The sequence below is a fragment of the Pseudophryne corroboree genome, chromosome 4, assembly GCF_028390025.1.
Source record: "Pseudophryne corroboree isolate aPseCor3 chromosome 4, aPseCor3.hap2, whole genome shotgun sequence".
In the NCBI taxonomy this organism is placed as follows: Eukaryota; Metazoa; Chordata; class Amphibia; order Anura; family Myobatrachidae; genus Pseudophryne; species Pseudophryne corroboree.
The window spans coordinates 381,442,185-381,460,342 of NC_086447.1; the positions used below are offsets into that span (position 1 = coordinate 381,442,185).

General features: G+C 34.0%; 1 protein-coding gene across 1 annotated transcript in view; it reads right to left on the reverse strand.

The window, feature by feature from the left end:
- Window positions 1-5,474: 5,474 nt before the first annotated feature.
- The window catches only part of CSMD1 (CUB and Sushi multiple domains 1), a 2,470,978-nt gene continuing 2,458,294 nt past the window's right edge, over window positions 5,475-18,158 (reverse strand). Inside the window, 1 exon segment of the mRNA XM_063916678.1 lies at window positions 5,475-6,632. Coding sequence (XP_063772748.1) covers window positions 6,473-6,632 — 160 coding nt within the window. The 3' untranslated portion in view covers window positions 5,475-6,472.

Below are 18,158 nucleotides of genomic sequence, written 5' to 3' on the forward strand. Positions count from 1 at the left end.
CTATAATGATCTTAAGAACTGAGTGCACTATTAGTAACTTAGTAAAATTAAAATGAATATGCAAAAAAATCTGCAAAGAGTATTTAATACTGTAAAACCTCTGTCTTTTGCCTTTGTATCTAGATTACATCATTTTTTGTGACAAAAAATTCTAATCCTAAAAACAGTATTTACTGTACTAGATTAAATACTTAAATACACTAATAGTAAGTTAAAAAACAAAATTCAGGAAAAATTACTCAAGCACAGGAATCACTACTTGTGTCAGACCATCCAAGTCATGCCATACATGTTTGGCATGAATAGAATAGGTGTATGCAGTGATGGAACCAGGGTCAGTGACAATCCCATATGGCCATGAGACCCCTGCATGTGCCAAAGGATCATGCCCTCAAAAAGGGCGTGTGGCTGTGTGTGCCCTTCTTGGTGCCCTGCTGACATTGACTTGCGGAAGCCCTCAATTTGTTTACATTGTGGGTATGTTGGCTGCTTCCAAAGACTCTTCCAGCAATACTTCTCAGTGACAAGAGGCGTACGCAGCAGCACTCAGCCCCTGTTACTCAAGGGGAGCCTGTATTTTGGTGTCATCCCTTGGAAACTTGAGACTCTGGTATGACCCAAACACCCATTGTGAAACCTCTGGGTTTATGAGGACTCATTGGCAAGGCTATAATAATGGGACTTATTCAAGATGGACACAGCTCATACAGCAGCTGTGTCTTTGGACACAGCTGCTAAAAAAATATATGCAAAAACAGCAGGAGTAAATAGATGCCTCCAGCATGGCTGTGTGATCCACTAGTGAGCATAAGATAACGCATGTGAACATTGGCCTTCTGAGTAACCTTCATGTTATGCAGGATAACAAGGCTGTCCATGCTGGGGCCAATGAAGCTGCATCCAAGGATGCATCCACTTTTATATCCACAACCAGAAAATGGGGGTAATATTAATACTACCCAGCTCCACCAATCCCTTGCTCTGAATGCTGCTTGCGAGGATGCAGAACTCATTCTACAGATGTGCACAATGGGTCCTGTGCAAGCGCAGCCACGCCACCATTGAATATGTACATAAACTGTCAAGGTTACATACATGTCCTAACAAGGCCTGTGTTTTGATATTCTGCAGAATTATCTGCAGAATTATCTTTGCTAGTACCTTTAATTTAGTGGGCTTATTATGTAAAAAAGGAGAAATAGATCTTAACTGAGGAGGTGACATTGTGCATTGGAATCCAGGACTGGTTTGGATAAGCTCACGTTTATAAAATATTTTTTTTGTTATGGAGCCACATAAACCATTATTTGTATTATTTTTTACATTGGGTTTTTATGCATACCTATTGCACTAAAAAGCAGATCCACCTACTGTACCATTTTGTTTTGTGTTTTTAGTTTAGATACCACCTTTGTGTTTAAGTGAGAACTCTTAAATTGGGCAAATTGTGTTACCACTCTAATACAAGTGGTAGAGTGGTGCACATTTATAAAAATACTGTTTCTCTGACCATAAGTGACTTTTAATATATTTTTGTGTTAAAAGTTTTAAAACTTTTAATGTTTCTAGTGTTACAAAAAAAATTATAAAGATGTTTTAAATTAAAATAAGTTAAGCTATATTGTATACAAGCAACATAACAAACACATTGCATTTATTTATTGTAAGTACTGTATATCAGTTTTCCTGGAATCCTAGAATATATAATCCTGTAGTTAATACATCATTTTAGTATTGTTTTTTGTGTACAGTTGTGGTTTGTATATTCTTACTTTTAGAAAAAAATGGAGGCAACTGGAGAAAGTTAAGAATCCTCTAATCAAATACAGTACCTCAATAACAAGATTTCACATATTTGTTTTAAATTGTGTGGTTTTCTTGGTGTCTTTGATTTTCAACCCTGATGAAGGTAACAGACTTTCTTAATTCAGGGGTTTATTCAGAGTTAGCAATTGGGCAAAACCATGTTGCACTACAGGTGAGGTAGATATAAAATCTGCAGAGAGATTTAGATTTAGGTGGGGTGTGTTCAAACTAAAATCTACATTGCAGTGTAAAAATAAAGCAGCCAGTATTTACCATGCACAGAAACATTATACCCACCAAATACAACTATCTATGTTGGATTGATAGAAATCGGTATTTTTAATGTATTGTGACAGAAATTACTAACTAATATCTCTCTTTTTTCTATGGAGAATGGCCATTAATATTACATTTCCAAAATACAGTAAAATTTAAAACAAATGTGCTTTCACTAATAATCTATTGGAAGTCAATGACATTTAGAAATATTAGCACCATTGATCGAGAGGGAATAAAATCAGAGACATACAATTAGACAAAAACATAGTTAAGAAAAATGCCCATGACAAGCTGCATATAATTTTAAAATTTGGGAAAACATGGAAAAAAAATGGGAAGGCATTAACAAAGTAAGGTTAATGGAAGAGCAGATATTATACAACCATCATTAAGAAGGATTTATAGACCCATTCCTATCAAAAGAACACATACATATTCATTCAATTCCTTCTGCTTTGTAACCTACTACAAATTTTCCCCTTTATAAAATTATAGACTTTTTGTAAAGTGGCAATCATTTATATGGCAAAATCAACCTGGTTTTGCCATGTAAATGATTGCCTCTTAAAAAAACAGAAGAACTCTCACAAAATCTCTCACTCTCTAATTCTCACACCCTGTTACATCCCCCACATATAATTGACTTTGTCCACATGACCTTTTTTACTTTTATATTATGCAGTAGTTGCCTAAAGAAACCATTTTGAGGCCTGTCTGAAAAAGAAATATTATAATGTTCCACTTGTATGCTATCTACATTCAGATGATAAATAATTTTATTTGACAGATCAAGTACTAATCTTTAATTGTGGACTTTCAGTAAAAAACTTGTGTATAAAAGTCACAAATTGTACCTGTATTTTTGTATTTACTACAGTGTATTTCTATCTATCAATCTATCTATCTATCTATCTATCTATCTATCTATCCATCCATATATATATATATATATATATATATATATATATGTATATATACATACACAGTATATAATAAATACAAAAAAAATATCTGTATCATCATTGATTTGAGTTTATATTTCATATTTTTTATATTCTAAAATACTACATATGCCAATCAATGCAGTGATAATTGGTTTGTATGGCCCTTCTCAAAAATGCAGAAAACAAAACAGATTCTGTTTAAATTTAAACTATCAAATATCATGATGGAGACTGCATTATTAATGCCAGGGATATTGTAGGATTCAATGACAACTGATTGTTCTGGCTCATTAAATTTGAGTTAAGATTTGTATTTCTTTCAAATGCCACTTTCAAATCTGCATAGGCACGGATGGTATATAATCATGATTTAAAATAAAAGCACTGTCATTTAATAGAAATCCATAGACCTCAAAGTTAAATTTAAGTCAATATTATTAACAAGAGGTGAAATCTTTTCATGACATTTCAGTCAATTACTATCCAGAAGAAAGATATGATAGAGTCAAATGGTATTTTTCTGCATCCTCATAAAGGTACTGTTTACTATATGTTTTGGGACTTAAGTTTACTATATGTTTTATACTATTGAAATACTGACCTAATCACATATACTTCCAAATAATCACTGGGAATTTCCATTTTACAGTTTTAACTAAGTTTAAGATTATTTTAAATTCAACACAGCAATAAGTCTAACTGGGAATTTACCAAAATGCAACTTTGCCAAATTGCATGATTTTTGTTATTTTATTGTACAGTTTGTAAATGAATTAAATTACTAAAAACAAAACTCACACCAGATCTAAAACTGCAATCGTGATCTCTGTACCTGAAAGGTATGCAAACCTTCTAATCTATTAAACAACACTTTACCAAACTGATGCTTATTCATGAAAATAAAAAAATTAAACATATTTCTGACAAGGGGGGAAATTAGACTGATTGGAAAAATAAATAAATAAAATACAATTTAAAAAAACCTCTTTCTTTCATTTGCTAAAAATATGCACTGAAAATGTGTTTTCTTGTATGCTGTCACTCAGAATTGTGCCAATATTTAAAAGTATATGTATCCAGTAAACTAGGCTGTTCTAAGGTACGGTGATGGAAGTGGTAAATCTAGGATTAGCATGTGGTTTGGTCTAAAACCAATGTAGTTTATAGGTTTGCAAAAGGCAATTTATCATTTAGTTTGAGTTTCAGCCTGCAATCCACAGACATGTTAATCCTGTGGTTTAGATCTACAAAAATGTGTGGCATCTTACAAACTGCAAAGTAGACACTGCTTAGTATCTTCACTCCTAGAAGGTTAACAACTCTCTCATCCCTATGTATGAGCTTGGAATACTCCAGTTCTGTCATAAAATATTAATATAGTAATCATGATTTTTCAAAAATATGTTTCCATATTATATAAAAAAGGTTGGAACAAGGACAATCATTAAAACACAACTATTGTCCACATTAAATTGCGTTGTATTAAAAGCAAAGTTACCTGCAATGTCAACTGCTTTTAAAATGTATATGACAAAGTGTATGATTACAACTACTTTCATGTATTGATCTTTTATTTTGATTAAAGTGTGCCCTATCTTGTAAATGGTGCTCCCAATCTTTAAATATAACAAAATCTAAAAAATACTATAAATAGCTATAGTGAAAATGTAGCTAAAACCATTTTGTATATAATCACATGCATTGTCTTTTCTTTATACAACCTCTTTAATGTACCCCTACAAAAAAAACTAATTACTGCCAGGTATTTTCTTTTAAGTGCTTTTAAAATATATTAATTCCATCATTTGTTACCCTTAGCATTATGCCATCCTTACTCCAATGCCAATTATGGCCATCCATATAGTAAGATGACATTATAAATATATAACTGTAATAAAAGAATCAAAGTACAGTATATTGACAGTTGAGGAGAAAAACTACAGTGATTAACTTAGCAGAAGTTTAAAATTCTATTGACGCATTCAGTGTTTTTAGTAAAATATACTACAGACTTACTTTGTGGTTGCTGGCAGCCTATGATAGAAAATAATAAAGACTAAACAATAGGAGGAGGATTTTACTCAGAAGTAGCAATGTGGCAGTACAATCCATAGAATGCACAGCGTTCCATTGCCCTGTTCTCTGAATCTACCATAATCTTAATAGCAGTTTCTTCTAGACAGTCACTTGTACAGTTTAAAGCCAACATATCAGATGTTACACAGTAGAAATTGGAAATCATTTGTTTTAAAAGAACAGATCTGTAGCCAATATATCTTGTGCCCACAGCATTTCTTGAGTGTTATTGTGACTTTTGTTCTCTATTTATTATTGCATCAAATAAATATAAAGAGAGAGAAAAATACTGAGTATTCCAATACATAAAATGAAATGCAAATTTTGTTTTGTATGCCAAAAGATGTTTGCTTTAAATAAATTACTATTCACAGTTTGTCAAACACCCGCTGTTTAATTGTATGATACAAATTTTCAATGTCAACCCTGTTTTTTATTTATAAATTTTTTTATAAGAAAATAAGACATAAAATATATATTGTACAAAAATCAACTGCTGCTTCTGGACGTAATGTCACATGTTGGTTTATGATGATGTAAATCTGTCTGTAATAAAATGAACAGAAACACAGTTTCTTATTGTTAGGAAATCATGGATCATTGTGAATTCTGGTACAGTGAAATCTGGTGACTAGTGAAATGGGTGTCTAATGAGCATGGTTATATTTAAACAATTGAACATTGTCATTATAAACCCTGTTTTTGTTGATAGCATGGTACTCACTCATTTCAAACATACTAGTGCAAAAAAATTGTGCATTAATATTTTGCAACACCAGCTGAATGGGAAAAGTAGCAAACGGCCCAGTGCACAAAGAGTGTCTGATAAATCTGGTTGCTTTTAAAAAGTTTCATTGATTTAATGGTAAAGCATTTTATGTATGTGCAACCATAGATAAGGTTGTTCTCTCCTTGAGGAGATATATGTCTCTTCTTTTTTAGGACATTCACTTTTGTTTGGATACAAAAAATATATATGTATACTGTGTTGTTATCATTCATCACAGTAACCAGCTTATTTATCCAAGTGCCCAAAATATTGCAATGAAAGGCATCCAACCACATACAATGTATGTGGCATTAAAAATGTGGCATGACTTGATAGTCTTCCTGAAATATTCCTTCATGGTAAGCAGTTTGCAGCCAGGCATGTAATCCTATTGAAAATGAAGGACCATTCCTCATGTGATCTTCAGAAGACACAACTCATTTGAATCAAGAATTGTTGATTTGTTTTCTGACCAATGGTGTTACAGATTACAGTGGCAAAGCCGGGAGAAGTAGAGATATTGGTTTAGGGCACCAATGGAATTTCTGCTTGTCCATCAGAGGTATGGCTATGAATCAGTCATAATGGGCACCAAAGGCTATACCACTGTGCAAACTGTGTTTAATGTTGTGTCAAATCTAACAGCTTTTGCCTCTGTGGGTTTTAAGTTTGTATCGTACATTGGGTTTTCAAATGATGCTTGTCCATTACTGTTTTCATGACCAGCATATCCATTGTACTGTACTTTAGGTCTTGTTCTGTGGAATAAAAGCAAAACAGTTTTTAAATAATATATGATCAAAAATATGCAAAATATAAGAATAAATCATTCTAATCATAAAAAATGCAAAAAAGTCAGATTTTCCCACAGTGGTAACATATATTACTTTTATCAAAGGAAAAACTAATGTAATACATGTTTATTATTTTTATTTTAAAATTTTAAATAAATGGTTCTTAAGGTAACAAAAAATGTCATACATTTCCATTACAACACACAATTAATAAAATCACAGTGTTTCTTTTCATTATTGTAAGTCACCAAGTAATTGTTAATCTTTCCACATTATTTTATTTCACTAACATATTGTTTCTGGAACTTTTCTCTGTCTTAATATATTTTATTAAACTAATGAATTTTCTGTTATATTGGAGAATAAGATCCATCAGGCGAGAGCCAAGAAAGGAAAACATAAACTATTCGAGATGTAAGCATTGTTAGATGTCATACAGTATCCATTAAAACAAAATGCTGCATTGGAGTAAGCTAAATGTGGAAGACTAGCAAGACAAACTATTAACATTTACAAATGACTTTAGTCTTGCTTCCCATGGAATTATTATATAAGGTACATAAAGAAAATATGTATGGTCAATCAAGGTATTAAATACAGCACAAGTAAAACAAAAATGTCAATTGTCTATCAGACTTCATTATAAATGGAAATTTTAACAAACGTACTGAACATATAAAAATTACCCAATTGTGAAAAAACTTCAGCTTTTTCACATCCTAGAGTATTTATTGTTGTGCAGCTGAGTGTTAGATATAGTTTGTTCTTATCAGCCATTGTATACAAATGGTGGCCTAAACATTAAACTGAAAAATTCTTATAGCAGATTAAGGACCTAATTCAGTAAGGATTTAAAATTCTGCTAATTAGCAGCATTTGCAATCCTTTTCCTAGCATGCTGGGGGCTGTACATCACAGGGCAAGGTCGCCTAGCATGCTGACCACCACCTCCCACCCTTGATGAAGCAGAAATTGCGATCACCTCGCAATTTCTGCATCATTGTAGAAATTAGTGAAGCCTCCTGCCGGCGCAGCTTGGCTGCACTTGCAGGAGGCCCACCATGTTTGAGAAGAAGCCGCCGCATTCACGTCATACAGGTGCCATGATCACGCTCCTGACATGCACCCATTTGGCCGCCTCCACCCCCGGTTGAGGCAGCTCTGCCCCCGCAATGCTCCATCTCTTCCCTGGAAATGGCGCAATCCAACCTGAATTAGGCCCTAAGTTTGTCTGGTGTAAGACAATACCCCTATACCAATCACAAGGTTTTTTTTTTTTTTTTCTGAAAATTTCTTGCAATTTTTACACATATACTTTTAAGTGTTACTAACAGCTGTATTATTTAAAGGAAATGGCTATGTTAAATCTGATCTATTTACATATTTAGAAAAAAATAATAATATAAATATATTAAAGCAGAGAAACTATACCTGTGATGTAGATGTTTATTTTAACACTATTTTATGTCCTGAAGAAATTTTTAATAATATATGAAACACTGACTGATTACTTGGATGTTGTCCCATTAAGTGGACGTGGACGGTCAAGGAACCTTGATTTGATTAAGTCCTGGGGACAACTTTGATGAAAAATATCCCTATTATTCATTGAAAAAGTGATATTATGCTATTCAATTAGGTGGTTGGAATTCCACCATCCAAGGTACACCTTGAATTCACTAGGGTGATATTAAAGGTGGAGGTCACAATATATGTGAGATACTGCAATAGGAGGCGCCTATTCTCAATTTTTGTCTTTTAGATTTTCAAACGGTTAGCCTGAACAGCAAACCACTGGAGAAAATGGCTGCCACCCCATTAAAATGAGGGAGTGCATTAACAAGTATAAGACGTCCGATTACCATAAAAAGGGAAAAGGACATTTTTCAAGCTTTAAGGGAAGGAGTAGCGCCAATTACGACACACACAATCTTTTTCATATATATATAAATATATATATATATATATGAAAAATAAAGTCGCACATTAAAACAATATAGTCTTTGAAATATATTAGTCCAAATGTATTATTGCTGCAGTCCTCCTTCAGGAGTAAACCTGTACTCCTCAGCACATGTGAAAAAGAAAACAATGGAGGGCGCAATGGTGAGTGTGATAATCAAAAGTAGTTTACTGGCAAAGTATTCACTCACATACATTTAAAGTAAAAGGTAACCAGCGCAGTGTAGACAGCTTGTGTAGCCTCCGGATAGCATACACCGATGTACAACGTTGCTCTATGGATACCAACAGCCGCTGTGGACATCCAGCCGCATGGACAACAAAAGGACCTCACACGCCGATCATCTGGGCACTGGATCCACGTCGCAAGTCCTGCTGGCCACGCGTTTCGTCACGGGACTTTGTCAGGGGGTGTGGCAAAAAAAAGGAACAAAGGCCTTCATGGATGTAAAACATCCATAGTCCATATATATAGGACCAACTTTTAATAGAGATGGATAATTCACCCAGAATGGTTGTAGGATGGTAAAACCAAGCATAAACGCATACGCCTTTAAGGGTATTCAGCTAGTTAATGAACCTGATTGCAGACTCTTTTCAGTTTGTATGCAGGGTCTGTTAAATTTGAACCTGCAGCCACCAGGAAAGAGACACAAGTAACAGCCCAATCCAAAAATCTTGGTCCTATATATATGGACTATGGATGTTTTATATCCATGAAGGCCTTTGTTCCTTTCTTTTGCCACACCCCCTGACGAAGTCCCGTGATGAAACGCATTGGACGTGGCCAGCAGGACTTGCGACGTGGATCCAGTGCCCGGATGATCGGCGTGTGAGGTCCGTTTGTAGTCCGTGCGGCTGGATGTCCACAGCGGCTGTTGGTATCCATAGAGCAACGTTGTACATCGGTGTATGCTATCCGGAGGCTACACGAGTTGTCTACACTGCGCTGGTTACCTTTTACTTTAAATGTATGTGAGTGAATACTTTGCCAGTAAATTACTTTTGATTATCACACTCACCATTGCGCCCTCCATTGTTTTCTTTTTCATATATATATATATATATATATATTAGAGATGAGCAGGTTTGGTTTTACTCGGATTTACTCAGGTATTTTGGGTTTTGCTTATTGGCTATCCAAAACGCGTGACATCCGTGATCCAATAAGATGCCATTTCGAGCCCTGGGTAAATCTGAGTAAAACCGAACCCACACATCTCTAATATATATATATATATATATATATATATATATATATACACACACACATACAGCATACTTATAAACACATATATACTGTAGTACAAAACATATACGCACACCTCAGTCTGATAGCAGATGGCATGTGAGTGCAGCTGCTGCTGGACATGTGCAGGAGCAGAACCTTCAGCCATCTAAATTTGGTGCTGTAAGCTCTACTGATCTAGAGCTCTCTGAGCAGCATGGCAGAATTCCGGCTGCATGCACCACTGAGTTTGTGATTTAAAATATCCAACAATTTATTCACATATATAGCTAAAAATGTATGCTCACCTATAGTGTAACCAGGTCTCCTTTGATGAAAGTGCTTTAATGTGTGGAGAAATGCATGAGTTACAGTTTTTTATTGGATGCTGCTTATTTAAAAGCCTGCTTAAAATGTATGATAACTTTCGGGGGAAAGCAGTAAAACACAAAGCTGGTTCTGCATTGGACACCTGTGTTCCAGTGCTAATCGGCACTCTTGAAGTAGAAGCTGTGTGCCTTAATCAGTAGTATTATTATTAATATTTTCCTTGCTAAATTTATTGATAATATACTCATTGGAAGTTTGTTTCTTCAATCCTAATAGACATTGACCATATGCAGTATCAGACCTATCTGTCTATACTGAATCTTCTTTATGTTTAGCTCTAAAGCCTGCTGGTTATTAATTATCAAAATCATTCTGTGCATTGTTTGAATATCTGGAACACATATTCCTTATGGGGTATTCAAGAAAGAAAAAAAGTTTAATTTATACTATATTAGTTATTAACTTTTTCGTGGATTTATTTATCTGTTGCAGGTTATTGAGATTTTATCACAGTACAAGTTAACTAGTTATCTAATTATATTCAGATGAAAAGTATTATTTTTGATATAGCTATATAAGTTTATTATTCATGCTATATAAATCTGAATAATTTGATGGATGTTGTAATTAAGATATTGATTTGTTGATCATTTATCATTGATTCTTTTATTTATTTTGTTTTAAACTGTACTTAAGGAAGCCAAATAATGCCATAGGAACAGCAGAATTAGTACTTTTAATTGATATTAATGTTAACACAGATTGAAGTGATCTTGGATGTGTTACTGATACTGTTTTTATACTCTTACAGTACATGTGAAGCAGACCGCTAATGCTCCTCTCTGTAGGTGATGGGATGAGGATATGTGCTGGGCTTTGATGTCACATTATATAGTACCAGCACAATCAGTGTGATGGATTAGAGGAAGATACCCCCTGATGGAGGACAGTTATCTAGAGCACCCCTACCTGATTTGTTCCAAGGTCACACAAACTCAGAATACATACAAGGCAGTACCTTCAGAGGCTTTTCTCTTATACAGCAGAGAGAGAACTTAATCTATGAAATACAGTTATACCAGGGGCGGATTGGGATCGAACACCAACCCGGGATATTTATGGAAGCAGCCCTAATGGGGGTGGAGTCTGTTGAGGGGAAGGGGTCTATGAAGAGGGCGGGGTCACTCCTCAGAGGTCCTGATTCTCAGATAGACACAGTTGGGGCCTCTTTTGCTTTACGTTACATATGCTGCTACACTGCCCTTCCCTGATGTACATCTGTACATCTGAATATACTGTACAAGTTTTGATATGCCTACTTTCAGTGTCTACTGACACTGCAGTCATGCCTTTAATCTACTTCGGATTTTATTGAGTTTTCATTCTATAAACCCCCTTTTTTAACCTTATATGTTTCAAAGTACAGGGGGGAGAGCACACACTACATACAGCACAGTACAGGGAATATGTCATGGTGTCCTGGTGGGTCAATCCACCCCTGATATGTGCCCATGTGCAGTCTCCTTACAGTCAAGCTTGACCACTATGTGTGAGCCAGCCCAGCCTGAGTGTGAATCGGCCTGGCTGAGATGGATATGGGAAAGGCCCATCGGAATCTGTCATGGTGTCCTGGTGGGCCAATCCGCCCCTGGCTTAAACTACAGCCTGTCATCACTTACAGAAGCTTATTTTTCAAGTGAAAGTACTGCAAACCTAATTTGGACACAATGGGGGTAATTCTGAGTTGATCGCAGCAGGAACTTTGTTAGCAGTTGGGCAAAACCATGTGCACTGCAGGGGGGGGCAGATATAACATGTGCAGAGAGAGTTAGATTTGGGTGTGGTGTGTTCAATCTGAAATCTAAATTTCAGTGTAAAAATAAAGCAGCCAGTATTTACCCTGCACAGAAACAAAATAACCCACCCAAATCTAACTCTCTCTGCACATGTTATATCTGCTTCCCCTGCAGTGCACATGGTTTTGACCAACTGCTAACAAAGTTCCTGCTGCGATCAACTCAGAATTACCCCCAATAAGTCTAAAAATATGTTTTCTCCCTGATCTTGATATAATGACAATTTTTTCTAAATTAAGCTTTTGGTTTCTTTTAGCAATATTAGACTGAATACAAAAGTGTTGTATCACAATCTAAACATCTGGCCAAAAGTATTATCATTAATTTATATTCTCACCAGTTTTTACTAGAGATGAGCAGGTTTGGATTTACTTGGTTCTTTACACCAAAATTATCGCCATTTCTTATTTTCTGGATTTTTCTTATTGGCTAACCAAAACACGTGACGTCCGATAGCCAATAAGGTGATTCAGATAAATCTGAGTAAATCCAAGTAAAACCGAACCCGCTCATCTCTAGTTTTACCCAAACAGCATATTTTAGGTCAATTGTAATTAAGCTTGAGGTCCCATAGGAATATTGCTGGTAAGAAACATCACTTCTTTTTGTTCATGGCCAATAGATGTTCAACAGCAACAGTCAATTTTATGACATTCAAGGTCATTCATAAAGGCTACAGCAGGAGTTCACAGCCTGTAATTAAATCTTCCATTTACATTTTATTTGACAAGTACTGCTAGCCTATAGCAGTGCTGAGATCATAAACAGTGTTTTAAAATTTCTGCTTTATAGCTGCCCAATGCAAGTCCATTTTGGATTGTCAGTATTGATTATTTTCACCAAATGACTGTACCCTTTATTTGCTAATGCATGCCAAGCTAAACAAAACTTCCCTCTGAAATGTGTTAAGATACCTTCCTATCCTTGCTTCATATTGTTCAGCTTGTGAGCTAGGGAGAATTCACAAAAAACAGGGATAGACTATGCACACTAGATGGAAAAAAATCTTCTTTTTTATATTTATTTCAATTATTTTTAGATTATATAGTGTGCTATGTTAATGAATTTATATATAATTCCAAAATTCTATGTAAATTTAATTGCTGCATTTGCCATTTATGACACATCAGGATAATTTCTTACATTCGAAAATTCTGTGAATCATGTAAATTTTTACCTGCTGTGGGGCATGCAGTGAAAGTATTCACAATATATATGCACTGCAGGTATGGTACTGGTTCTAAATCCAGCCCTGTTTTGTTGTATTGATTTGATACTCTTCTCCCAAATTAACTGTAAATCAACACATACATGTATTGGATCAGTGTGAGCTTGTAATTTATTTGATATATATAAAGAAATTATATTTAATGCAGTTATGCTATGTAAACACTAATGGATCGAGATAAAGTGGTCCGAGATAAGCTACCAGCCAATCAGTTCCTAACTGCTTGTCACAGGCTGTGTTTGAAAAATGACAGTTATGAGCTGATTGGCTGGTACTTTACCTTTGTCCACTTTATCTCCATCAAGGGTTTAGTAAATAGACTCTTAATATCCTAAATGAGTTGGAAGCTACAAGTGGCATATCTATAAAGGGTGCAGGATACACAATGCAGACACACACAGGCCCCTGAGTCAAGGTAGGCCCACAGCGCACACCATGCACCAATTTTAATGACACAACCTAAAGGTGAGTACGCCATTCAGTCTTTCGAAATATGGCACGATACAGTAGTTAAACATATATTGCTGGAAATAATGTCCATATACAGAAGATAACAAAGACTCTGGCATGACAGAGTCTTTGGTAATATTTACTCATGGGCCAGCACCATAATTTTATGTTTTTACAGTATTTACAGATTTTGCCCACTATTTTTTTTTCTTTTTGAATATATGATGTTAAAGGAGCACCCTTATTCATATCTAGGTGCACACACCAGGGATGTCCTTTGTCCCATTTGTAATTTAATTTAGTTTAGATCCCTTATTGTGTATTTTGCAGTGGTTGTACTTATTCCACAATATTAAAGTAGGGGGCAACTGAAATCCAAATAACGGCAATTTGATTACTTACTTTAAAATTTGTCCAATTCTGAGCAGTGTCTGCACACTTCTTAAGGGAAAGAAAATCAAAATTTTGGATTGATTCCTTAATTTTGTATTAATATATTAAGCTTTGTTTTTGGGAAAGGTGACTAATCCTTCAAGGAGTGTTCACTTGGGTCTTCAGTGGACCACTTCTTATATTAAATACTTATACCTCTAACCTATATGAGATAAATATTAATAAGATCTTGGTGAAATTGGTTATCTTTAGAAAACAATTGTTTTCAGAATACTGATCTTAATTATTTTTTACATAGACAGTAAATCCCTGTGGCAACATCTATTCATCTCTTCTTGATTCATTTGTGGAACATTTGTGATAAATAGAATTTAAATGGACAATATTCACTTTTTTATTGTGTGCTGAGCAATGAGGAGTTTATGGATAGCCTGCCAACATATTCTTTCACCTTATGGATTTATCTGGGCCTTAGGGACATTAAATCATTTGTGAATATGTCTGCTAAAACAATAAAGAACTAAAAATAACTGTGACATGCTCTAAATAGGATTTTGTTACCCCACAAAAGCTAGTCTTTTTTTATAAGCCTAACATTGTGCAAGCACTTGATTCTACTTTCACTGTACTTTCCAATCATTTAGATAGGGGTGTTTTGGGGATTAGATGAAGTCCTAAGACTATTTCTTTCTTTTATTTGCTTGTTGGGTGGACTAGGGAGAGTAGTATCTCTCAATGGGGTTAGCAGTTCCTAAATGTAATTTATGCTCTCCTGTATGCCAATAAAATATTGACCTTTAGTATGTACAAGGAAATACATAAGGGATACCTCTCTCCATCAATTGTCTACAATCCACCCCTATTTTCCAAAAATACACTTTCAATAAAGATTCCCTTTATAATTGCTTATAGGATTGCCCACCAATCAAGACATTCTGGGCTAATATAAAAAAATTCACTTCTTGTTAATTCTGTTCCAATGTCATCTGAATTGTTTTTAGGGACTAGAATTGCAAGTGTTGATAAACTATTTATTTATAATTTTGGCTGTTGCCAAGAAATGTATTCTACAACACTGTACTCTTCCCAACTCCCTTGGCTCTTTTTAGAGAAAAATATTTTTCTCTCTTCTACGTGGATTGTCTTGAAGCCTCACAGCAAGCATCCAAAATTAAATGTTTCTTAAAAATTTGGTAAAGTTAAAGTATATATGCACTTTACCTTACTCTATTAAGTTATCGCTTATGAACTGCTGCTGTATGGTAGGAGATAAGACTCCTTCACAGGACCCACCAATTCAATATTTCTATGTATCTTCTGGTATCTGCAACTAAGACTTAGACATTTACACTTAACTTCCCCTCACTTCTCCCTCTCTTGTTCCTTTCCCAATGTTCCCCCTTTCCCTAAGATTCTGGTTGGTGGATGTGAAAGATGGAGCACAGTTTGATTATGACAAATTAAAGTGACCATTTACTTTCTAATCAGCTCTTTAATGGCATGTCATAATTGTTCTATCAGTAAACATGATATTGTTGTCTTCTTTTGAATTATAATTTTAGTGCCAACATCCTAGTTTTATGTATTTTATTTGGTTTTATATATTCAATTAGTAATTGGTTGTTATAGGAAGTAATGAGCATAATTAGCCTATATAATAATTTAACAAGAACAGCAGTGGATGGAGACTTTGAATGCTCCAACATTGAGAGAGAGGATACATTTAAAATAAAGGAAACACTGAATGTTTGCTTCAATATCATATAATAGTACAGTATTTGCATGAAGTCAGATTGGGCACCATAATAAAAGCAGTATAGAGTTAGAAGACAAAAGATTGTTAAAAAATAATTTCTCAAGAAGTTATGAGTTGTATAAGAGCATATAAACAAGCCAGTCACCAGATGGAAGACTTATGAATGAAAATTTAAGAAAGGAAGACAACTGTGGAGAGCAGATTGTAGAATAATTCAGTTGGGTGAGTATGCTGGCATGAGAATGCATTTGATCAGATGAATTGTATAAAGTGGACAGGCAGTGAGTTAATGTGGTGGCTGAGGTATTTAAAAAAGGAAACAAATGTAAATGTTCATGTGATCCTATATATTATAGCTGCAAAATAAATAATAATAATAATAATAAAAATAATAATTATTATTATTATTATAGTACTAATATTGAGTTATTAAAGCCATTGGTTTAAAAACTTTACTAACTGCATAATTTAGGTTATTATTTATTTCTGTCAAAATTATAAAAAAGACACAAATATGAAAAAAACCTGGTTATGTATCAATGTAATTTACATATTGAAATCTGCATTAAGCAAATCACACTGATGTGTACTGTAGTGGGGACTCAGCAAATGAAATATGTTTCCCTTATGAGATTTAATCATAGTTTTACATTACATACCTGTGAGGTGTAAAGATGTAGGAAACAGCAATTGAGCAGATGTCAAAAGCAAAGCAATTTGTGAACAGGTAAGGACATTGGTGTTGTTTGGAGGATTTTATTTAGTTGGTTAGTATAATTTTAAGGGTGCAGCTTATTCTTTGCACTTATTTGAAGCTTGAAATTTTGCCACACATAAAATAGTACTTGAATTTGATATAGCAAATAATGCTGAATATAAGGAAAAAATAATATAATAGAAAATAGCTCTATAGTCAAACATGCATTGTCATATAATCATACATTATATAAGAAAGTGCTGCGTGTTTATAATGATTTGTATCTAAACATGAAACATTTTTCTATGCTTAGTAAAAATATGCAAAACAGAATTTAGAAATACTCAAATGTATTCTATTTTGTATAGTTCAATATTTTTGACACAGCATGGTTGCAAAAAAAGAATTTTATATTACTGTTCAAGAAATTATTTCTTTGGTGCTTTAATAATGATGTCTGAAATGCATTCAAGTACAGTAAGTACAGTAAGTACAGACAATTTGAAACACATAAAGTGTACAATGCTAAAAGTACAGCCGATCCCAAGTGCTGGAACCACACACAGCACTTATGTCTCAAGTGCAAAATGCTTTTATTTTGCTCTAGGAATTACAGTATAAAATTACAGCTTTTCTTACTGTTACTTTGCAGTGTATAACAATTTGCACAGCTGCTTTTTTAAAGATGTGTTGCATTAAAAAGAGTGCTGTAACAGAAGCATTATTGGTCCATTATAAAATAAAATGGCAAAAATCAGTGAGAAACCAGTAATTATATTATATGTACATTGTATTCTTCTAAAATCCAAGGAAAAGTTTTTTTCCCCTCTACTTTTATATTGGCAAAAACTATTTTTTGGGGAAGGCTTCTATTTAAAAATGTGCAGCAAAAGCATATATTTTCAAGACGTATCAAAAAATTCAAGGACATATTGGATCAGTCTCAATTTAAGCTCATACTTTATGTTAATGTTTATTAAAAGTTTATATTTTTTACATTAAAAATGTATTACACATAGTTTGTTGGCTTCAAATATGTTTACTGGAAGCAACTGGAAATCTTTACTTAATTTAAAGCACTACAGTATCTACAGTTGAACACTCATCAAACACTTAAATTGGTTGCTATTGTGTTACTGTATCAATTACAATAGAGAAATCTAGATTATTTGTTTTAGAATGAACCCAAGCATAAGAATATTAGTACAGTAGTAGAGGCTACACTATATCTTAAAAAAATTAGTGTTATAGCAGTTTCTGAAATCATTTGATCTTTCCTAACACAATTTGGTTCAAATATTTACCATTCAGAAATAACAATTTACTGATACTATTAAATCAGTAATGCTAAATTTCATTCATATCATCTAGTAAAACCTATAAATCAAGCTAATTTGGAAAAAAAAAACTTTGGTAATATATAATAAAATATGCAAATATGTTTTAGGTAGAGATGTAATTTTTTTGTAAGGAGATACTGAAATTTGCTGCAGATCCACCAGCATAGTCTGAGTCTTAAAGACTAAGGGGCATATTTATTCAATAATATTTGATAAATATCCCCTAGAAAACCTGTATCAAGGGGGTAAT